A 25,168-nucleotide genomic window follows, 5' to 3' on the forward strand; every position below is an offset into this window, starting at 1 on the left:
GATGAAACATTTTTCAAACAACTTACAGAAACATGGAATACCATGGGAATGAAAAATTATGAAGATGGGCATGAACATTTACAGGAGGCTTTCAGTGGTGTCGAACTACTAAAAGAAGAATACCTGAAAAATAATTACTGTGAACTCATTGAATTGTGTCTCATGTTTTGGAGGGCAACTGTGGACTTAAATCTAAAAGTAAGGCTGCCTACAGATTTGCATCATGCAAAATGAATGGCCAAAGGAATTTACTCATTGATGATGTTCCTCTTTCATTCTCAGTTCTCTGTCAAAGTCGGTAAATTAGATGGCTTAAAGAACGTTCGTTTGTGGTAAAAGTATATGCAAAGTGATGATTTGGAGCACCTTACAGTAACTTGTGCTTGTTGAAAGAGTCAAAACAATATGAAAAAGTAAATGCAAAAGTGTCTTCAAGTGCTCTGAATAAGTTTGAGCACTTGTGGTATTTAAGAGATTTGTATGATGTCACTGTTTAATGACATTAGCAAGGACACAAAAAGTACACGCCAGGCAGCCAGGTTGAACACAACTCATCCACTTCAGCAACAATATTTAAATCAAATCAAATCAAATCAAATCAAATCAAAATCTCTTTATTTGCAAATGAGGTGTCTACCTCGGTGGCAAATGGTACACTAAAATACATTATTGTCAAGCACTAAATATTAAATTAAGAGAAGAAAATGTTCCTATAATACAATATTATACAATTTACGCTAACAATTTTTTAATTAAACACACAGCTCATCCTTAATAAATTTATATTGTTTACAAAATTCTACTTATAACATCTCCTATACTACTTACAAATATAGTTAACTGATATACAGTATGTGGAATTACTTCAAATGATATGATACAACTGGTTATAAGATTAAACTTTACGTTGCATTTATTAATTAATTTTTTTTTTTTTTTTACCTATTCTGGAACCTAAGTAGCATAACGACCTGCTGCGTCTTAACCAGAGCCCCTTTTGCCACCACTTTTCAGAGTTCCTGAAGGGTCTTCACAGCTACCGTAGCGGTCCCAGGGCCCTCGAAGTCCCCACTGTACTTCACCCCTACAAGCAGTCCCCTACTTTGGCTGTCCAAACTCCTTAGACCAGGGGATGGAATTAATTTATTCACACACATTTTTTTATTTACAATAACCTGTACTGGTCGAATGCCCTCTAACACTTCATTTATTTTCTCTGTTGCTGTTTATTCTCTTCTTGAATATCTGTACAGATTTTGGAAAAGGATCAAACACTACCCCTGGTAAACTGTTCCACTCCTTCACACCCTTCCCAATGAATAAAAATTTACCCTAATCACATCTGCTAAAATTCCTTCTAATTTTATATTTGTGGTCTGTCCTGCCGATATAATTATTTTCCAACTGAAGCCTCTCACGGATATCTCCCCATGCTTCTCTTGTATAGGCTCTATATAATCCTATAAGTCTAGTTTTCTCTCTTCTCTTGCTTAGTTTCCCACCCAAGTTCCTTTAACATTTCTGATACACTACTCTTTCTCCTGAAATCCCCTGTTACAAATCTTGCTGCTTTCCTCTGCACACTATCTATTTCTTTTATTAGGTATTCTTGGTGAGGATCCCAAACACTGTTTGCATATTCCAGTAATGGACGAACCATACTTAAGTAACTTTTTTCTTTTAATTCTTTATTGCATCCTTTAAGTAGCCTCATTATGACATGTAACAATCTGTATGCTTTCCCAACAATGTCATGAACATGACCCTTCCAATGCAAGTTACTTTCAAATCTCACACCTAGTATTTGCACTTGCCATCTTTTGGAATAAGTACCTCATCCAAAGTATATTCAAATTCAGTTTTAAAGCTCCTGTTTGTAAAAGTTGTAACAGTTGATTTGCCTCAATTAACCTTCATATTATTTTCTTCAACCCATTGTTGGATACTCTCAAGGTCCCTTTGAGGATTGTTCAGAATTACAATGTTATTTATTTCCCTATAAACAGTTATGTCATCTGCATACAATCTTATTTTTTATGATATATTGTTCCCTAAATCATTTATGTATATTAAGAAAAGTAACGGACCGATTATACTACCCTGTGCAATTCCCTTCCAAACTTTCTCTTCCTGCGATACATTATTTCCTACTTTGAGTTTCTGAACCCTTGAATTTAGAAATGTTTTTATCCAACATGTAACCCTTACGTCCAAACCTATTCCCTCCAATTTTTTTAATAATATTCCATGTTCCACTCTATCAAAGACTTTGGAAAGATCTATGGCTATGCAATCTAACTGACCTCCTGAATCCAATTGATCTGATATGCCCTGCTGAAATCCCACCAGTTGTACCTCACAAGAAAATTTCTTTCTAAATCCATACTACCGGGCGAGTTGGCCGTGCGCGTAGAGGCGCGCGGCTGTGAGCTTGCATCCAGGAGATAGTAGGTTCGAATCCCACTATCGGCAGCCCTGAAAATGGTTTTCCGTGGTTTCCTATTTTCACACCAGGCAAATGCTGGGGCTGTACCTTAATTAAGGCCACGGCCGCTTCCTTCCAACTCCTAGGCCTTTCCTATCCCATCGTCGCCATAAGACCTATCTGTGTCGGCGCGACGTAAAGCCCCTAGGAAAAAAAAAAAAAAAAAAAAAAAAAAAAAAGAGCTAAATCTGTACTGGCTCCTCATGGACCAATTTTTATCATCAAATATCCCTCTGATGTACTTTGATATTAAACTCTCCAGTATTTTACAAACTATACTGGTCATGTTGGTTGGTCTGTAGTTCTCTGGTTTCCTTTTATCATCATTTCCTTTATAAATTGGTATTATTATAGATTCCTTCCATTCCTTTGGTATTACACTATTATTTATGACATAGTCAAAGAGAAATTTTAAATAAGGCACTATGTACCACCCCATTTTCTTTAATACCTCCCCAGTAATTTGATCACTTCCTGCTGCTTTTCCTTGCTGAAGCAGTTTGATTTCTCTGAAAATATCCTCATTTGTGAATGAGAAGCTTCTTGTTTCCCTCTGTGCCTCTCCCTCTCAATCTTTTGTTTCGGTTTCCAACTCCTGACAATCATCTACTGAATCTCTGAATTCCCTACTAAGTAGGTTTGCTTTTTCAGTATCTGTTAAATAGTGTTCACCCCCTTCTCCCACCATTGTAGGAATTTAGATTCCTTTTCCTTTTTGATTCCTGATATATGAATACAGCTTTTTCCATTTCCCTTTGTGGTCATTACCCTCTTGAAGTATGCCATTCATATAATTCTCTCTTGCTTCCTTTTTCACTCTATTCAGTTTCCTCATTAGCTGTTTTCTAGTTTCTCTACTCTCCCTACCCTCTTTGATTTTCCTGTTTACTATTCTACACTTTCTTTTTAATTTTCTTATTTCCCTTGTATAATAAACAGGGTCTGAGGTCATTTTACCCTTCTTAACAGGTACAAATCTCTTCTCTCCTTCCCAAATGATTCCTTTAAATTTGGCCCAAAGTGTATCCACATTACTCCCTGCACTTATCGGCAATTATAGACAAGCAAAGAGCTCCCACCTAGCAACTGATATTTCTACACACTAACCAGTGGCGGCTGGTGGTATCTGAAGCTGGGTGTTGCACCAAAATTTTCAATGTTGCAATTTTAAATGAGAATCTTACAGAAATAACAAGAATCCCTAGTATCCGTATGTAATGAATTGCATTCCTATTAAAACTGAAATATAACCAGCAATTAAAACCCAGGAAATAATAGGCTATTTATACAGTATAACTACAGTTATTCTTACCTCACTTGAATTGAAAATGTGCCCTCCTGCTTTTCATTGATGCGAACTTGTCAGTCACTCGTTGATTGAAGTCTGCGATTTCCATCACCAGATCTCTTTCTATAGAAAGCATTGCCAAGGCCGACAATCTTTCCTGGGTCATTGAGTTCCTTAAGAAAGTTTTTATCCTATTCAAAGTAGAAAAACATCTTTCTGCTTCAACAGACGTCATGGGGATTGTAAGAATTAATTTCAGCAGTTTCAAGCACTCACTGAACGTTTTCTCTAGGTTGTTGGTTATTATAAACTCTGCTAGACTAACAGCACCCGACAATGCTCTGAATTCTTGTGCTAAATAGATGGACGATAGTTCATGGCGTAGTTTTAGTTTGTCCAAAAACGTATACACTGAACACACTGTATGTAAGGTACCTTCAGGGAACTTAGAACAGTACAAGGAGAACTTCTTTGGAAGAAACAATGATGAAGCTACAAGATGACCTGAGAAGCTGAAACGATTTTTAGCCTGGGAAATTATCACATCGCACACTTCCTTTGCTTCTCTTTTCCATTCAGTCTTGTCCAATTTATTTTTCTTCAATGAGTAATCGGTAGGTTCATTACCGCTCGTGAGGTCAATTTCTTCTCGGATCTTGGAGATGTTTACTTCAAATGCTGAAACGGCCTTATGTGCAGAACCAGCATCAGTGTCTCCGTGTTGTAGCTGACCGAAGAGAACTTCGACTAGTGGCATAATTTTACGGAAGAATTCCAGCCAAAAATTGAAACTACAACTTGAAAGAACTTTTTTATGACCAAGAGCCTGACAAATTGTAGTTTCACTCATTACAGAGTCGCCTTCCAATATCTGGTTCATACACTCAATAAGATCTTCCTTGCAGTCATAAACTGTATTTACGCATCGTGATTGAAAATTCCACCTAGTAGGGCAAGCCCGTGGCAAACGTTTCCTCACTACCTCGTCAAGTATCGCGGTCCGCTGTGGACTGTTGGAGAAGAACGCACAAATTCCTTGCAAACTTGAAAAAAATATTTTCACATTGCGGTTGATTGATGCCGCCTTGCTCATTACAAGATTAACTTGATGGGCATAGCAATGCACATATTCTGCGTTGGGATAGGATTTTTTTACAATAGCTTGTACCCCACCAGAGGAACCAGCCATAACGGATGCCCCGTCATATGTCTGTGCAATTAACTTTTGGGGAGTTTCATTTACTTCGTGCTTCTTTAATTCTTCCAATAAACACGCAGCTAATGTCTGTGCGTCATGTTTTGCAGGAGACAGGAAACTCCAGAACCTTTCTATTGGTTTGCCTCTTACTACGTAACGGTACACAACAGCCATCTGGAATATATTGGAAATGTCACTGGTTTCATCTGCTATAACAGCTAGAAATTCTGATTCCCTTATTTGTTTTGATATTTCTTCCTGGAATACCTCCAACATAATTTTCAAAAGTTCATTTTGAATTGTTTTGGATGTTCCTTTGAAAACAGTTGCCTTTTCCAAATGACCTTTTAGCACGGCATCCAATTCAGCGCTAAAATTAATTAGACCTCTGAAAACACCTGGGTTTGATGATGATTCACTTTCATCGTGCCCCCTTAAGGCCAGTTCAAAAGAACCGCAGAAACGAATACAGTTTATTAAAATATTTAACACATATCTGTTATGCCTAACTTCTTCGTTATACTCCGCAATTTTCCTTGTATACGCACTATCGAGTTGTGCAGCTACGTTGACAGTTCCAAAAAGTGTCAGTCTTAAACAGTTTTGAATGTGAACAGCTGAAGATTCGTGTTTCTTTACTTTGGTTCTTAAATGGTTTATGTCCGTAACTCCTACTTTGGTCCACGCGGGTTCCCCACCAAACAACAAGCACGGGAAGCAGAATAACGCATTTTTAAGTTCGCAACCACATAACCAATCACTATTTGTATAAATATCCCTTTTAAACACCCTCCTAAACTGTCGATTTCCAGTATTAATATTCTGCACAATATTTAAGTCCGGTAATGGTCTTCCGAGTGTCTTTACGGTAAGTTTCTCCTCGTCAGAAAGCTGGAAAAACTCTCTAACTTGTAAATTACTTACAGTATTCATTTTCACTCACACTCCGCTACACATGAGATTACACCTTGAAAAGTTAATATTTCAAACCAAACATTCAGTTAAAACAAAATACTAATACACCCACAGGTGATAGATTTGACCGATAATGCCAGGACACGACACCAACAAATAGTCAAACTTAACTACACTAACACCGGCAGCTTTGTGACGAACTCTTACTCACAATCTAGAATCCATCAGTTATAATAATAACGCACAGACAAACTATCTACAACCAAAACACTCAATCACCTGAAAACACACCAAGACCTACACGTGATAAATGTAAACATAACGTCTACAGGAACACCAACAACTCCATGTCGCAAATCGCAATAGTCCAGCCGTTTATCAACAATCAACATGTGACAATGTTGTCACAAAGCTCGCTTTACGGTTGAAAAAGGTATAACATCAAGTTATGCTCATGAAAAAACGTTTCCTCCGAAAGTATATCCTCAAAACAAATTTTGCGATTTAAAAAATGGTCATGATTGCCCATGAAATACAAATGTTGGTAACATTGTTAATGGTGCGGTACAGCTTATCCTAGTGGCGTGGAAAAGATATTACCGTTGCGAGAGGAGAGAAAGCAGGGATGAAGTCATCTCTGCAGAGTGGTGCAATCTAACGGGGACATTTGAAATTGTTTTTCGTTAGGGGACTTGCTGTTCTCGTGCAACTCCCTAGGACCGATACTGGCGGGCTTGCTACCTGATGCTATACATCGTATACAGGCTTAGGCTCGTCCCTGCTGAAACTAAACAGCGGCGCGCTGTGCGCTAGGGAGTTTGGCGTAGGAAAGTCAACCCCCTGAGTTTGATTTGAAGACGGCGGAGTTTAATGGTCCGTTACGAAGCATTAGTACATCGAACGACAAAAGATGGTTGGTTTTAACACATTTTAGAGTACATGTTAGGTTTATTAAGCTGCAAAATAGGAAGAAAAGACGACCAATGAAAGGTAAAATTATTGGGAGTTGTGCAAACCTGCAACAATACCACGCACCGCCCTTGACACTAACGCAAACTGCATTCAACGATTTTAAGACATTTTCAACCTCGGCTGCACATACCTACTTTTGAACATACACGCATTTATTATTAACAACTGAAGATTGTAATCATACAAGTGGATGAACCTAATATAGAGTAGAATATTATGGAAGCACTCCATACGAACACAAGCATGGACATTTCCTCTTATGTTGGATAATTAAGTAAACAAACAAACGCAGGATGTCAAATTCATTTCAAGATTGTGTTCCTATTCTTCACACTGGACTTTAGCATGAAATGTGCATTTTAATGTGTAAATGTAATATGTACTGTGAATATTTGAATGTGTTTATGTATCTATATCTTTTAAAATAAGTTGATCAACACGATTTTTAGGCCCTCAGACACACTTAATATTAGATGTATAAACAGCCGGCTTTCACTTAGAAATATGTCTAATTTTAACCCTTGTTACATCCCTCTTTTTACTTAGCAAGGCACAATACCAACTTTGACTAATGTAAAGGTAATGTACAGCTGAAGATGACTTTATAACAAGAGTCGAAACTGGTACCGTAATATAAGAACTTACAATAAACTTGTATTGATTAGGTGGATCCTTTCTCTTCTATGATATATGATAACTATCAATACGGAAAGATGAAACGAATAAATCAAGATGGCATGAGCTATTCGGAATACATAAAGATCTATATTAACAGATTACATTTTAAATATTTTACACAGGAAAGGGGATTGAAGAGTTCATTTCAATCAAAAGTTTGGACTTGTTGAAGAAGAAAAATCTTAAGGTGGTAAATGATGCGGCAGAAAGTGGAGTGGAGTAGATGCAAGATTTCAATGAACTCTTAACAGCTGATGAAGAACAAAGAGAATTCATTTTGTGATGTGTTCACAATTACTGGAGATAATAGCCTGATTGTAGCAAAGACACATTAAAAAGAAAATTGTGCTAAAATTTGTGTTGATATATGGTTCACATATTTTGTATTATTCTGTTATGTATAGTAGTAATGCATTACTTCGGTATACTTGAAAAAAATTATATGTTGATTTCAGTTGCTTTATTATTTCAGTACTGAGTCTTTAGATATTGAGGTCCAATTTGGTGCAGATTAACATTTACTGATTGTAATGAAATTGGGCATATTATCAAAACATGCCAAAAGAAAGGGGGGTTGCACTCGACATTGTTGTGAACCCCCCTTATAAGGGCTATCCTAATATACAGTACATGTACTGCTCTGGGAAAATGTGAAACATTATCAAACCTCTTTGACAATTCTATAATATGACCACAGTAAAGAAAACCTTATTGATGGAGGATCGAATAGTTTGCAGAACACCGAGCTCGATAGCTGCAGTTGCTTAAATGCGGCCAATATCCAGTATTCGGGAGATGGTGGGTTCGAACTCCATTGTTGGCAGCCCTGAAGATAGTTTTCCGTGGTTTGCCATTTTCTCACAAGGCAAATGCTGGGGCTGTACCTTAATTAAGGCCACGGCCGCTTCCCTCCCATTCGTAGCCCCTTCCTATCCCATCGTCGTCATAAGACCTATCTGTGTTGGTGTGACGTAAAGCAACTTAAAAAAAAAAAAAGTTGGCAGAACTTGCTGCGTTATTTGTTCGGCTATGTTTGTTTGTTTCTTGGATGAAAGATTCTGTGGTAAGTTCTCAGGCTAGTGCAGATTTTTTCTGTACTGTTCTCCTAAACTGAAGACCTAGTACAGTACTGCTAAACCAGACTAATGAAAATATGTTACATTTGTAAGCATGTTAAACGTTAACAAGTTCAATATGTTGCAACTTATTCTTATCGTTGATAACTGGTTGATGCCAGCCTGAAGTGAATAGACATGCACAGTGATTTTTTGGGTGGTGCAGTGGCTAGTTTTCTAAAACGATCTGAGAATTTGCACGAATTAAATTTTACACCTAAAATAATTCAACTGAGAAAGTTGGCTGCGCGTTTCAGGTCACATTGCTGTGAGCTTGCATTTGAGAGATGCCGGGTTCAAACCCCACACTGTAGGCAACCCTGAAGATAGTTTTCCATAGTTTCCCGTTTTCACACCAGATAAATGAACCTTGATTAAGACCATAGTCACTTTCCTGTACAAGTCATTTTTAACATTAAAACACATCTGATGGGACGCAGGTTCTTCAGGGCGAAGCAAGTCTGTACATGTTCGCAGACAATATGGCACTGCAAAGAGCTACAAAGCAATTTCAACAGAATGGGCAGAAGAAAATGACTTAGAAATGAACAAGGAAAAATCCATCCATATATGACCTTTTGAAGGGGAGGAAGACCAGCAGCAAGAGACAAGATCGTGTTCAATAACAGAACATCGACTAAAGTCAATAGTTTCCAATATTGAGGCATAACTCTGCAACCTGAGGGAAACGCCTTTAGCCAGCATATCGGAGACAGACTACTCAAACAGTTGAAAAGCGATACATGACATCAAAGATATAAGTAAGATGTCTGTGGCAGCAGCAATAAAACTCTTCCATATAAAAATACTACCAATAGCTACATATGGCCTAGAACTTGTATGAGAACATCTCAATGTCAATAGCCCAAGGAAACTAGAGAAAGTGAAAGCAGCGTACCTCAAAGCATCTGGCCTTCCTATGTACGCGCCTTCATGCACAGTATATGAGCTAACAAGGCAACAGTTATTCTTAAGAGGAATTTTGCCTGAAGCTGCCTCTGCCTTCTACATCAAGCTACAACAAAGTGCTAAACGAACTGTGCCTGAAGAAAATGGAGATATGGCTAGACGTCTACAGTGAGTACTGATGCCATGACCTCAAAAGATGGGAAGAAGGCTGGCTACGAGTTGCGCCATCTCGTGACCTGGCTAGCAGTATACAGTTTCCACCATAGGATACGCAGATTGAAAGAATTTCTGTGGTGTGATGTGCGGAGGGCAATCTCTGACAAAATTCTGTATAGAGGAATAACTGTATATGACTCTATCATGAATAATGGCCATTGGCTGCAATAAATCATTATTATTGACATTAAACCATAGCAGGAAAGACAATATTTCACTGACTTTTTTATAAATCAAGGGTTTTTTCCCTATGTTATTCAGACAGTTTGAAATATTTTGGTGCAAACTACACCTCCCAACTCATTTTAATTCAGTAGTTAAGAGTTTTGTTTTATTTTATGGTATTCTCTGTGAAAGCTTTGAATATTTACTTGACAAACTAGCTGACACCCATCAGAAACTCTTGTGATGTAGATTGAAAGGAAAGCTATTTCCTGCTTTTCCTACCTGTTTTAAAAAGTTGTCTTATGTAATTAAATGTTTTTTTTTTCTTTTTTCTAAAAGTACTAAGATCTATGCGGGGCCTCTTTACATCACCTGGATTGTTTCCTTAATGTTTCAACATGATTCAACAAGGTTTTCCAGAACCATCTGTATCTCATCTAATATCTTAACCCAAGATGACTGTAATCCCATCAAAATATAAGTAGAAGTGTTGAATTCTGATCTCCATTGATTAAGTTTTCTTGTAACATGTGGTTAAAACTTTGAAAAACCAGAAATACCAGCAGTCTCTAAGAATGCTTTTTTTCTTCTCTTAATGGTAACTTTAAGTAAAATGTTGTAGATTAAGATTAAGCAGCCACAATATTATTGCGAGAGCTTCGGTGTTACATAATCGAAATATTTCGTCGATATGTACCCTTGTCTCATGAACATGGAGGTAACCTATAATGACAAGAAAGTCGTAGATATAACTGGATGGGTCCGGCTCTTCGTTTAAATCTGACCTTCCTTTTGTCCTCTTCCCATAAACGTGTTGTTTGAAACTTCATGAAATCTAAACTTGTAACATTTTGAAACATTCATTGAGGTAGAATTATCAAAATTGAATATTTTTGTGAGGTGAAATGAAAAGATTAACTTTTAACTTTATCATTGTTTCCTTTGCAAATAATATATTAATTAAAAAGTTTTGAGCCAGGGAGTGGAGGGTGTGATTAGCTCAGTGGCTTACCAGCTTGGCTTCTCACTCAGAAGGCTGAGTTTTGAATCCCGGTTGATCCTGGGTCGAGATTTTCATCTCGAAAATTACATGGACTTAAGAAGTGCATCTAGCCATAAACTCCTGGCCAAAAAAAAATGAGCATGGGTGGCTCCAGCGACCCCCAGAAATAGGTGGGGTAAGTGGAATTTCTTTTTTTTTTTAAATCTCATTTTGAGCCTTATATTTCAGCAATGTTGCTTACCACGGTGAGCTGGAGAAGAAGAAGGCCATGGAGCAAAAGAGAGTGATGAAGGGTGAAAATGGAGAGCCTGTTAGTGATAATGATGAAACTGCTGGGCACCTCAATCAGTGTAAGTATTTATGATAGTCACTGTCAAAAATGGTCCTTATTTCTTTCATCTGAATTGACCTTCATTATACTTGGAAATATCTTATAAATGAGGAAAGTCATTGGTATGCCAACTAGTATAAAATAGGTATGTCGAGGCCAAGACTCCATTCTCGGCTCCTTACAGAAACAAAGAAATCATAGTTATTTGACTGTATTCAGTATTTTTGTAAAGGTGACTAGTTTACTCAATTTCTCTGCTTGTTTGGTGTGTGTTTCTGAGAATCAAATAACCTAAGCTTGTTTTCACTAATGTAACTGAATCCTTTATGGATGAGATCTTACTTATTTGGTTCGAGTTATGTTAGATAGCAAATAATTTGTTGGTGCTGTTCTGAAGAACACCTCCAAATGAAGAACAATGTGCGCAGTCCTCAAGGAAAACACAATGTTGTCAGAGAACTACTGATGGTTTTGTCAAGTATTGTATTGATGAATGAACATTAAAGGCTACAAAGTGCTGCTAAGCAACCTCGGGTAATTCTCTTCATCGGTATAATTAAAACATCCTTTGTTTACTCACTCAATAAACCAGGCTTGCTTCTAAAAGCTATGACCATACATAACTGAATGAATAGCAGGAAGTAATTTGTGACAGTCTTTATCAGGGATGGACCCTCTCAACAACTTAAAATTCCACTTGAACGAAATAGAACGAAGGAGTTGCAGTCTGTTTTCCTATGTAGAAAAAGGCCGAGATTCAACTTATGTCAATTTTTATCAAACGTCATTTTGACAGAAAAAAAATACTCAAGATGTTTACTTAATTGCCAGTAGGTAACACACAAACAAACAATCAGCAAGTTGCTACAGTCTTTATTGGAGATAAACCATCTCAAGAAATCTCGTAGTCCGCTTATTTATGTTGCTCCTGACACTTGAGATCTTTTCCAGTACAAGTATATTATAATCCATGAAGTTTGGATGCTCATCATTAGAAAACATTATCACTTCAGGGCATTTAATTTTCCAGATGGTGTGGTTATTTGGGGAAGGAAAACTAGGACCACCAAATTGTTTGTTCAGAAACTCTTATGTATGTCAGTCAGTCAGTTACATTCAGTTGGATGGAGTGAACGTAGAAAAATCTGCCAGTGTTGTTACTGGAGACCTATGCTGAAATCCCTGGCAGGATTCTAAAAGGAGTTCATTTTTACCACTAAGTCAGATATCTCCTTTATACGATCCAAGAGAATTCTTTATCAGGCCTACTTCTGACCAATAACATGTGACCTTACAGTAGACTGAGATCAAGGAATGGAAGAGACAACATCTGTCAAGAGATCAAACTGAAACGGTTGAAGATCTAGAGGCCAACCAAGGAATTGATGTTGCTGGACCTGGTAGGTAGAGGCATGTAATCAGCTGAAAGGAAAAAGAGGTATAGGAGGCTGTTGAACTCTTCCAGTTACTGTCCTCCACTCATTGTTCTCATTTACTAATTTTTAAAAGTTATACAGACCTATCAAGTTTGTAAATGCTAGGCTAGTTGGAGACTGAAACATGGTTTAATGATGATCCTTATTAATTGTTCCATGTAGTTTGTGCTTTTGTTCCCAGTTCATATTACATTTCATACACTTCGCCTCTGGCTTCTCTGCTAGTGAATGCAAAATCTTTTAATATTCCTTCATTTACTAAAATGAAAGATAATAACTTCAGAATGTGAATAGATAAGTGATGAATTTATTGTTGTAAGAGTTTCTGGTAAGTTACCCTGTTTGGTAAGTTGCTCCATATAGAGTTAAAAGAAAAAGGGGAAATAAATATTTAAGGATTTTTAATAAATTTCTCAAAATAAATTAGCTTGTGAAATATGAGCATTAACAAATTTTAAACTGGTTTGAGTGGTTTAAAACATTTACAATCTGAACTTCCTTCTTATTCTGAACATAATATAAAGCACAGAGACACATATCCATGCCCCTGTTTGTTAGAATAATAATCTATCTTGTGTTGATGTCATTATTGAAGGATGTGTGTAACTAATATTCCGTGACCTATCCCTGTGTTGTGTGTGGATCTATGTTCTGTTCCTGTTTGTCTGTAGTAGTGTAGTAGTCATGAGTTGCTACAGCAAGTTCTTATATGATGAAAATGGGTGGGTTTTTGTGAAAGTCAGCAGTTAATGTATTTGAGGAAGATTTCTATTAATCGAATCTGCAATATGGTTCATGGTGTGGGTTACATTACGTAGTCGTGGTCCTAGTTTGTGAATCGTGGACAACGGCTGAGTGAACATACAAATTATGCACAGGAGAGTTTTCCACCTGTTCAATACTAAGTTGTACACTGACTGACAGAGCAAATGCAACACCAAGAAGGAGTGGTTCGAAAGGGATGAAAGTTGGGGAAAAAACAGAGACGGCACGGACGAATAATTGATGTTTATTTCAAACCGATATGCAGGTTACACAATGCGCACGGCATCGACTCAGTAGGATGTAGGACCACCGCGAGCGGCGATGCACGCAGAAACACGTCGAGGTACAGAGTCAATAAGAGTGCGGATGGTGTCCTGAGGGATGGTTCTCCATTCTCTGTCAACCATTTGCCACAGTTGGTCGTCCGTACGAGGCTGGGGCATAGTTTGCAAACGGCGTCCAATGAGATCCCACACGTGTTCGATTGGTGAGAGATCCGGAGAGTACGCTGGCCACGGAAGCATCTGTACAGCTCGTAGAGCCTGTTGGGAGATGCGAGCAGTGTGTGGGCGGGCATTATCCTGCTGAAACAGAGCATTGGGCAGCCCCTGAAGGTACGGGAGTGCCACCAGCCGCAGCACATGCTGCACGTAGCGGTGGGCATTTAACGTGCCTTGAATACGCACTAGAGGTGACGTGGAATCATACGCAATAGCGCCCCAAACCATGATGCCGCGTTGTCTATCGGTAGGGCGCTCCACAGTTACTGCCGGATTTGACCTTTCTCCACGCCGACGCCACACTCGTCTGCGGTGACTATCACTGACAGAACAGAAGCGTGACTCATCGGAGAACACGACGTTCCGCCATTCCCTCATCCAAGTCGCTCTAGCCCGCCATCATGCCAGGCGTGCACGTCTATGCTGTGGAGTCAATGGTAGTCTTCTGAGCGGACGCCGGGAGTGCAGGCCTCCTTCAACCAATCGACGGGAAATTGTTCTGGTCGATATTGGAACCGCCAGGGTGTCTTGCACATGCTGAAGAATGGCAGTTGACGTGGCGTGCGGGGCTGCCACCGCTTGGCGGCGGATGCGCCGATCCTCGCGTGCTGACGTCACTCGGGCTGCGCCTGGACCCCTCGCACGTGCCACATGTCCCTGCGCCAACCATCTTCGCCACAGGCGCTGCACCGTGGACACATCCCTATGGGTATCGGCTGCGATTTGACGAAGCGACCAACCTGCCCTTCTCAGCCCGATCACCATACCCCTCGTAAAGTCGTCTGTCTGCTGGAAATGCCTCCGTTGACGGCGGCCTGGCATTCTTAGCTATACACGTGTCCTGTGGCACACGACAACACGTTCTACAATGACTGTCGGCTGAGAAATCACGGTACGAAGTGGGCCATTCGCCAACGCCGTGTCCCATTTATCGTTCGCTACGTGCGCAGCACAGCGGCGCATTTCACATCATGAGCATACCTCAGTGACATCAGTCTACCCTGCAATTGGCATAAAGTTCTGACCACTCCTTCTTGGTGTTGCATTTGCTCTGTCAGTCAGTGTATTTACAATGTTATTTACATTACATGGGACTAGTTTCAACCCTACTTGGGGTCATCATCAGCCATATTAAACACACACAATATTTGGCGAAATCCTAAAACATGTGTCTAAGCAGTAAGAATCTTATGGATATATAATTTACAATATGAAGTGTGGTTGAATTAGGCAAAGGCTATAGCACTCAAAAATGTTGCAAATGAAAATGAAATATTACGTGTGACGTAGGTGAGTAATAATACAAGTACATTAAACATGCTAAAAAGTCTGGAATAAAAGTACAAATGAGGTGCTCTGTGTTGTTAAAAATTTTTGGTATGATTATAGACTCATGGAATTCAGTAGGTCCTGGTAATACATAACGGTTGTGGACAGAGTGCTATGGTGCTAAGAATAAACACAATGTAAACTGACACATATATAAAAATATACAAGTATGTACAATGTCTGAGTAACAAAATGTGTAGTTGATACTCTCTAGAAGAAGAGTCGACTATACACTGTATCAGCTTAAGCGGAAAATTTGGCACTTGGTGTATTGAGTAACCAAGCAGTGTTGATGGGCTGCATGGTTGATTGTTGGAGTTGTGCAGAATGTAAAGTTTTTGAATTCTTGTTGAAAAGAAAGTAGACACTGCACGTGGTGATATTAATTGGTGGAATTCTCAGTTCATAGCGAAAAACAAATTGGACCTCACGCTGTGGTGTGTGTAGCTAAGCTGATAGCTGTTATATGTGTCAGTTTACATTGTGTTAATTCTTAGTACCATAGCACTCGGTCCACAACCATTATGTATTACCAGGACCTACTGAATTCCATGAGTCTATAATCATACCAACATTTTTTAAAAACAGAGAGCACCTCATTTGTACTTTTATTCCAGACTTTTTAGCATGTTTAATGCACTTGTATTAATTATTACTCACGTACATCACGTGTAATATTTCATTTTCATTTGCAACATTTTAAGCGCCATAGCCCTTGCCTAATTCAACCACACTTCATATTGTAAATTATATATCCGTAAGATTCTTATGGCTTAGAAACATGTTTTAGGATTTTGCCAAATATTGTGTATGTTTTAATATGACTGATGATGACCTCAAGTAGGGTTGAAACTAGTCCCATGTAATGTAAATAACATTGTAAATACAGTAGTCTCGATTATCCGACCTAAACGGGACCTGGAGTATGTCGGATCACTGAAAATGTCGGATAATACAGAACAACTTTGAAAATGAACTGAAACAAACAGGAAGGCTGTACTCTAGTACTAAAACAATTACATGTTTTACGGTACTCTATTTATTGCATTATCAGTTCAATTGTACAGTGCATGCAGTATTGAACGAAAGCATTCCAAATGTTTTACGAAAAGAAACTTGTCAACAATGTCTGCTTGCCTGCTGATCCACGTTTTCCTGCTGCGAGATCCCGCCATCGACGAAAAATCAGCACCTCTGTTGCGCTTGTTTCTAGCTGTTGCTCAGTGTAGGTTAATGCCATTTCCAATGCACTTAATCCTTCACTGTGAGTTATCGTTTTCTTCTCTTGTTCTGCAATGCCTCGTTCTTCTTCATCATCCTCATTTCCATTAGCATTCACAAAATCAATAATATCAGGGTCAGTTAGTTCAAACACCTGATCTTGTGCACACCACTTACTCGCATCTTCAGTCGTAGCATCCTCACAGCCAGGAATGCAATTCAGTAGGGGCACAATATTTTCCATGTCTTCTTGTACCACCTCTCAATGTTCAGCCTCACTCAACATATGTTCGAAGACTTTGCTAATGACGTTGTTTCAACTTCTTCCCAAGACTGCGCTATCCAGTATGCCACGTCTTTCATGTTGATTTGTTTTAACTTTTCTATCATGTCGTTGCCATTGTCCATTTCCTCTATCAGGGATGAAAGGAGTTTCCGCCGCTATTTCCTCTTCAATGTTTCCAGCACACCTTGGTCCATTGGCTGGCATAATGACGTCACGTTAGGAGGGAGGAACATGACTTTGATGTCACCACTTCTAAGTTGCTCTTCATTTGGGTGTGATGGAGTGTTGTCTAGTAGAAGAAGCGCTTTTCTAGGGAGATTGTTAGAAGCTAGAAATTTTTCTACATCTGAAACAAACTGTGTAAAAAACCAGTCTTTAAAGATGTCAGCAGACATCCAGGCAGCCTTCTGATTCGTGTAATGGACTGGAAGAGCATTAACAGAAATGTTTTTAAAAGCCCTAGGCTTCTTTGCTTTACCAATCATAAGCAGTTTTGCTTTTAAGTTACCAGTAATATTACTACAGGCAAGAACAGTAACTCTTTCCTTACTACGCTTGTAGCCAGGTGCAGAAGTCTCGGCTTGGGCTGCGAGAGTTTTTGATGGCAGCATCTTGAAATTTAGCCCAGTCTCATCACAATTAAAAATCTGATCACCGGTTAATCCTTCAGCAAGAATTATTTCTTGAAATTCATTTTTAAATTTCACAACCTCATTGGATTTAGCTGACAGGTTTTCTCCACAGATATTAAGCTACCTAATGCCATATCGTTTTTTTTTCCACAGATCAAGCCACCCCGCACTGGCAGTAAAATTAGGGTCCCCTTCATTAAACTCCTTCTGGAAATACACTGCCTTTTCTTGCAGAATGGGGCCAGATATTGGCAGGCCCTTTTCCCGGTGTTGAGTGAACGAAAGAAATAGCGCTTCACTTACTTTTTCGTACTCGCATTTTTTCATTGTTTTTCTACTTTTCAGTGCATCACTTGTTGCTCTGGTAGAGCATGACTTTTCAATTTCTTCCCTCTTTTTTTTTCCAGTCTCCCACTGTAACACGTCCAACACCATAATCTGAAGCCACTTTTTGAAGAGTTTCCCCTTTGTCCAGTCTCTTTAATGCACTCCACTTGTCTTCCATAGAAACAATCACTTTCTTCCGTTTACTCGTCATACTCACAAAGGATATGAAAACTATAACATCCGCACCCAACCAATACTATTATGAACAATGACTGAAGACTCACTGCACCTGTCCTTGAGAGAAAAACCGGTCCTACCGCCAGCGGTCAGGCCAGTGCTTGTCCCACGGTCGCACCCTCCACACCGGGTGTCCCTGAATTTAGTCTCCACCAAAAGTTCAAATTAAGTCTACCTGTGTCGGATAACACAGAATGTCAGATAAACGAAGGTTGGATGAGCGGGACTCTACTGTACAACTTGGTATTGAATAGGTGGAAAACTCTCCTGTGCATAATTTATGTTATCTCAGTTCAATACGAACCAACAACATAACATTCATAACCCTTAACAGCTGAGTGGCCTAGTAACTGGTCCTGAGACTCGGATACTAATTGCTATGCAGTAGAAGTGGGCATCTCACACATATTGAAAGTCATGGCCCTTCTTGTGCTCAGGCAGCTAGTACTATATCATCCACCAGTTGTTCTTAACCTGTTAGAGAGCTTCTTACTTGGACTATGTATAAGTAAGGTAGCATCCTCCTTCACGGATTTACTGAGCTCTGAATATTTTAAGCAAGCCTCAGATGTATGGGAGTAAGAATCCCCCTTCCATTTGACAGGCGAGGGACTCCTTTGGAAGCAAACTTGATGAGCAAAATGGAATTTGATGGGGAGCCATAAATATAGGTAGGGCTTATGGAAGAAATGGATGATGATGATGAAGAAAGAAAGAAAGAAAGAAAGAAAGAAAGAAAGTAGAACTGGCTAATCGGCAAAGAGGACACGTCTGATGTGGTAAGAATGAATATTTGGGAAGTGGTTGAAACGAGGAAGCGATAGAATGTAAAGCTTTTAACAAGTTTTGAAAAGGGGTAGGACTGTTCATCAGGAATACTAGTGCACGCAACATAGTTTCTGTTAAGCATATAAATTATATAATGATTTGGGTAGAAGAATTAGGTTGAGAATTGTCTCGGTCTGTTCACTATATGTGAGAGTGCAGATGGGGATGAAGTTCATAAGTTGTTATGAAGCACTGATTGAGATCGTAGTGTGGGTCGACAGCAAGGATAGGATGGTACTATTGAGTGACTTCAGTGCAAGAGTTTGAAATGGAACTGTAGGATATGAGGAGGAGATGGCCAAATGTGGAGGAAGATATGGGAACTAATGGAAAGTGTTTACTGGACTTCTGTACTAGTATGGGATTAGCAGTTACAAATACATTTTTCAAGCATAAGGCCATTCACTGCTACACACCAAATCCATAACATAAACAAACTTGAATTCAAGAAATATATTAAGAATGTACGGGTATTCCGGGGATTTTTCAATGTTGCAGACCAGAATATGATCTGTAGTGAACAAAGTAACTCTAGACCTAGTATAGAGAAAGTGAAATGTATCAGCAGATGAATCAGGGTGGAAAGTCTCCAGGATGAGGAAATTAGAACTACATGGATATGATCAGTGAAAAGTCTCAAACAATAGACAGTAAGCAGGTTCAGATATAGCTAGGGAATGCGTGGCATGCAAGGATACTGTAGTTGAAACAACAAGGGAATTACCTCTGAAGAACTGTAAAGATAGGAAAAAGCGAACATCCTGATGGAAGGATGAAGTGAGAGCAGCTCGTAAATGTAAAAAAGAAGGCATATCAGAAATGGCTCCGAACAAGGACTGATACAAATGGGGAACTGCACAGAGATGAAAAAAACAGAGCAAAACAAATAATAGTTGAATCTAAGAAGTCATGAGAAGATTTTAGTATTAACCTGGAAATGGTTGGTCAAATGGCAGGGAAATCTTTCTGAACAGTAATAAATTATTTTCGAATGGAAGGGAAGAAGGAATTAGTGTTTTTGGTAAATTAGGTGAACTCTTACTAGATCCCAGGAAATCGCTGAACAGGAGGAGGAAATATTTTCAAAACATTTCCAGCGTAGAGGAAAATATTTCTGTTGACATAACGAACAACCAAGCTCACTGGGAGGATGATGATACTGTATTAGTGAAACTACGCTTGATGAAGTGAAGTGGAGAGGATGGGAAATAAACTCCATTGTCATAAAGCAGTAGGTTTAGGTGAAATTAGACCTGAAATGGTGAAATACAGTGGGAAGATAGGGATGAAATGGCTTCACCGAGTAATAAGATCAGCGTGGAATGTTGGTAAGGTACCTTCCAATTGGACAAACTGAGTAATTGCAGCTATGTATAAGCAAGGGAACAGGAAGGATTGCAATAACTATTGAGGTATTTCATTGATCAGTACACCAGCAAGGTTTCCACAGGCATTTTGGAAGGGAGGGTGCAATCCAGTGGTTGAGAGTGAGTTGGATGGAAACGAGTGTTGATTCAGACCACGAAGGAGCTGTCTGGATCAGATTTTCAGAGTGCAGCAGGTAATTGAAAAATGCTGTGGGGGGGAATAGACAGTTATGTTTATATTTTGTACATCTAGAGAAGGCATATTACAGATACAGAGGGAAATCTTAGCCATACTGAGGGATTATGGAACTAAACAGGGTCAGAGAGCTAGTTACGAATAGAGGGTCGTGGAGGCATTTTTAGTAAATTCACAGGGGCTTGCAGACTGTATGCTGGAAGGCTTAACCATCTACGCAAGATTGCAGATTACGATCCCCTGTCTGATGCACCTCGTAACTCACCATACTCGGCCCGTCAGAGTGCCACACTCATCTATACGTCAGATCGGGGTCCAGGTACTACATACAGTATGTTGGATTGGCTTTAATGCAATGCATGTGCTACCATTCCTGTATTGTTTTATTTTACTTGTACTGGGCCTGTTGCACAACGTTTATCAGTGATTAGGGGGCAGATTTTAGCATATTGGCATGTTTTATTCCTTAGTTGCAAGGCAAATGCTACCTGTATTGAAATGTGTTTCAGGTAATTTGCAACCAAAGAGCAAGATTTTGTTGTGCATATATATGCATATTTAAGTGTTTTGTGCATATTTCAGCTATGTATGTATTTATGCAATTTTTTAATCATGTGTTTTCACATAGTGTTGATCAGTGCAGTGAATTAGCCTTGGGGAATCTTCATCCTTCTGTGAATTCTTCAGGCAGCAAAGAAATGGGCTCACAGTATTTATGTTCTAAAGATGAGGAATTAATGGCACCATAAAAATATCCATGGATCAGTCTTGAACTTCCATTGTCATAGTGTTGTTTGTCAATTTAAACAGAGATCTATGGCAAATTCTCATTTTCTATGCTGACATCTCTCTCTTACTCTGCTCTTGTGTTGTAAAAGAACTAAGGATTGTTCGGTTTACCAACAAAATTGTCTCAAGCCCAGAAATATGTGATTTCAGTCTTTGGGAATAATTCAATGAGGGATTTGATGGTCACTTGTTGGGAGCAACTCTATTTGTTAGTGTTATACATGTTGTTGTTGTTGTTGGTTTTTGTTTTGGTGGTGGGTTTTAACTGTTTGTGTGTTTCTACTGGGAACGGGAACTGTAGTGGAGGACCTGATGCCGCCTCCACCTGCTACCATCCACCATCATGTGCCATCTCTCCATCAACCTGGCAAGATTGCAGATTACGATCCCCTGTCTGATGCACCTCGTAACTCACCGTACTCAGCCCGTCAGAGCGCCACACTCATCTATACGTCAGATCGGGGTCCAGGTACTACATATATTGGATTGGCTTTAATGCAATGCATGTGGTACCATTCCTGTACTGTTTTATTTTACTTGTACTGGGCCTGTTGCACAACGTTTACCAGTGATTAGGGGTCAGATTTTAGCATATTGGCATGTTTTATTCCTTAGTTGCAAGGCAAATGCTACCTATATTGAAATGTGTTTCAGGTAATTTGCAACCAAGATTTTGTAGTGCATATACATGCATATTTAAGTGGCTTGTGCATATTTCAGCTATTAGCTCATGTAAAGCATTGATTTGGTTGATTTTTCCAATATGATGCTTATAACAAGATTAAGAATACAAAATCGGAAGAGTTCAGATAAAAACACATTGAAATGCATTACAATTCTTATTTATTTATTTATTTATTTATTGATTGATTGATTGATTGATTGATTGATTGATTGATTGATTGATTGATTGATTGATTGATTGATTGATTAAGAATTGTGGGCTATTCTGTTGCAGTCAACAAAGCACTCGAAGGCATTCTCGACTCTGAACAAATGTATAATATTGGATGCTATGATTCATATATAAAAGTTGTGATTAAAAGAACAGCTAATTGAAGCAAGAAGCTGACTTATGTAGTCTATAAGAGTTTTGATCATTTTGCCATGCCACCTGTCAACAATAATACCAAACCCTATGGCACAATAATCCCAAAGGGCCATGGCTTACAAAGTGACCACTGCTTAGCTCAAAGGGCTGTAGATTATGAGGTATCATAGACAGCACTGGAAATCCTCTCGAGCGTAATTCTTGGCTTTCAAGACTGAGACTGCTGTCTCACCATCATATAGCTCCTCAGTTGTAATCACATAGGCTAAGTGGATCTCAAACTAGCCCTCAGATCCAGGTAAATATCCCTGTCCTGGCCAGGAATCTAATCATGAGCTTCCTGGTAAGAGGCCGGCATGCTACCCCTATACTGCAGGGCTGCCCTGTCAGCAGTACTACAGACATTCTAATGCAGTTTTGCTCTTTGCTTACCAGTATGGTAAATCAAAATATTTCATTTTATTATAGTGGCAGGTCAGAGAAACTTAAACAGTGTGTAGAGCAGAGGTGTACAAACTCAGCATTTAACTTGCCCATGCTTGCCTGGAGAGTAGGCAAGCAAGCTAGCTGCACGTAAACAACAGTACAGGCAGGCTGCTGCACTCCTGGCCAGGTCAAGCTCAGCCCAACTTAGGCAGGCTACAGGTTAGTTTGCTTGCTTGCTTGCTTGCTTGCTTTCTTCTTCCTGCTGCGTTAATAGATGTTTGCTTGTTCATTGTGCTGATATGAGACTCGCATGAATGCAGACAGGAAAGGGGTTGTTACATGCCAGAATTTATATAGGATTCGTCAACACACACATTATTTTATATGGTTATTTAGTATTATGTTAGTCATTACAAAGTTGTTTAAATTTATTTCGTAATTGAGACGTCTTATGTAACTAATTAACAAATAATATTTCTCTCTGTCAAAAATAGTTACTTAATAAAAAGTAGGTTCTCTCAACAAAATATTTGAATATTTAAATAACATAATGACAGTTGATGTAAATATGACCATAAATATAATTTATTATGGATTATTCGAGAAAATAAAAAGCAAAGATATACAGTACACAATGTAGGTACAGGGGGCCCTGTTCCATAAAACATATTTCACTAATATTATTAGTAAAAACCAATAATATTAACTAATAATATTAGTATTGTGTTTCATAAAATTATTAGTTAATAATATTGGTTATTAGTTTGAGTCTAAATTATTAGTAGATGTTCCTAATAATATTAGTAAATTGTTTCATAGACAACATAACTAATAAAATTTACTCATATTATTGGGATTATTTCTATTAGTGTATTTTGACTCATATTTCATATTATTAGTGAAACCAAAGTGTGTGGTATATTGATATATTGGCATAGAATTTTGAAGATCAGTGAAATGGTTGACTCTGATTCAAATAGTGATGAGGAGAGAGTTTATATTCGCCGTCCAAGAACTTTTAGACCAAGAACAGCCTATACTGGTATGGAACAATCATATGAATACAATGAGAGATTTAGGTTAGATTACAGAACATTTGAATATGTGCTTGATAGGATTGGTAATATCTTAGAATCTCCCACTGCAATGAATGAAGCACTAACCTCAAAACAGCAGCTTCAGATTGCACTACACTGGTTAGGTAGTGGTGCACAGTATCATTGTATTTCTGATATGCACGGTGTTTCAAAAGCAACAGTCTGCAGAGTTGTGCACCGAGTTGTGACTGCGATAAATAACACTCTTCTTCAGGATGTTGTACATTGGCCAGCTGACTGTGGTGAAGTAGTTGCCAGATTCACTGAACTTGGTGGTATTCCTTTAATTTGTGGAGTACTTGATGGAACACTTATCAAAATTGATGCACCAAGTGCATATGAACCGGCATTTGTTGATCGACATGGGAAACATTCCTTGAATGTTCTGCTAGTATGTGGGCCAAATTTAGAATTCTACTATGTATGTGCAAACTGGCCTGGCAGTGTCAGCGATGCTAGGGTTCTAAGATTAAGTGGCTTGAACAATAGGATGGCTAATGGCTGGAGACCTTTCCCTGGTGCAGTTCTGCTTGGAGACTCCATCTATCCTTTAAAATCTTGGCTCATACCACCAGTAATCCGAGATTTTGCTAGTCAGTCTCAACAAAGATTTTTAAGAGCACATAAAAAAACAAGGAGGGTTATAGAGTGTGCAATAGGACTCCTTAAAGAAAAAATTCCTGTCCTTAGCATTGGTATGCGATTAAATCCCACCTTTGCTTGTAAAGTTATCAATGCTTGTGTAGTACTTTGTAACCTGTCAAGACATCTAGATAACTACATGGCTCCTGAAATGGAAGAGGATCATTTGGAGCAAGAGGATATTCAGGAGGGTGAGGAGGTTCCAGTCCAGGCTCAAGAAAAACTGCAATTCCTTTACGACCACTTCGTGTGAACAGACATTGTGATGCATAAAAAACAAATCATATGAACACCCAACACAGTAATTTTGTGCTTTTTATGATTTTTATTTACACTTTTTACATATAAGGCTGAACTACAACAAAGTTACCATCATTGTTTTCTACAATTAAATATTCGTTTGGTACAGAAAGTTCCTTTTTCCCACGTTCCTGAACACCACTTGTGAGGGGTGAATGCTCAATATTGAGTAAATTTTCCTTCTCCCATACCTCCAGCTCCAGCTTCCGGACTTCAAGTTGAAGCTTCCGTTTTTTGAGGGACTCTATTTCTTTAGTTTCCTCGGGATGCTGGACGAGTACCCTCTTCTTAACAGTACCTATAAAAAAAAGGAGAAAATTAGGTGAAAGTTAAGACTTACAGTTAAGCTAATTTATATTGGCTAATGTTTAATAATTGATTCCCACTATTGATCTCAGGGTACCCATTTTATGGACAAATTTAATCTTTCAATTTAAGACTGTACTCCAGATGCAATGATCGAG

At 38.7% G+C, this 25,168-nt stretch overlaps 1 protein-coding gene across 2 annotated transcripts in view; it reads left to right on the forward strand.

Moving 5' to 3' along the window:
• Positions 1 to 25,168, forward strand: part of Lasp (LIM and SH3 domain protein Lasp) — a 323,083-nt gene that overhangs the window by 228,620 nt on the left and 69,295 nt on the right. Inside the window, exons 5-6 of one of the 2 annotated variants that reach the window (XM_067147288.2) lie at positions 11,173 to 11,294; positions 21,490 to 21,657. In XM_067147288.2, the coding sequence (XP_067003389.1) occupies positions 11,173 to 11,294; positions 21,490 to 21,657 (290 nt within the window). The remainder of the gene's footprint in view (positions 1 to 11,172; positions 11,295 to 21,489; positions 21,658 to 25,168) is intronic. The other variant, XM_067147289.2, reaches the window with a different exon arrangement.

This window comes from Anabrus simplex, chromosome 5 (genome assembly GCF_040414725.1).
Source record: "Anabrus simplex isolate iqAnaSimp1 chromosome 5, ASM4041472v1, whole genome shotgun sequence".
NCBI classification, from domain to species: domain Eukaryota; kingdom Metazoa; phylum Arthropoda; class Insecta; order Orthoptera; family Tettigoniidae; genus Anabrus; species Anabrus simplex.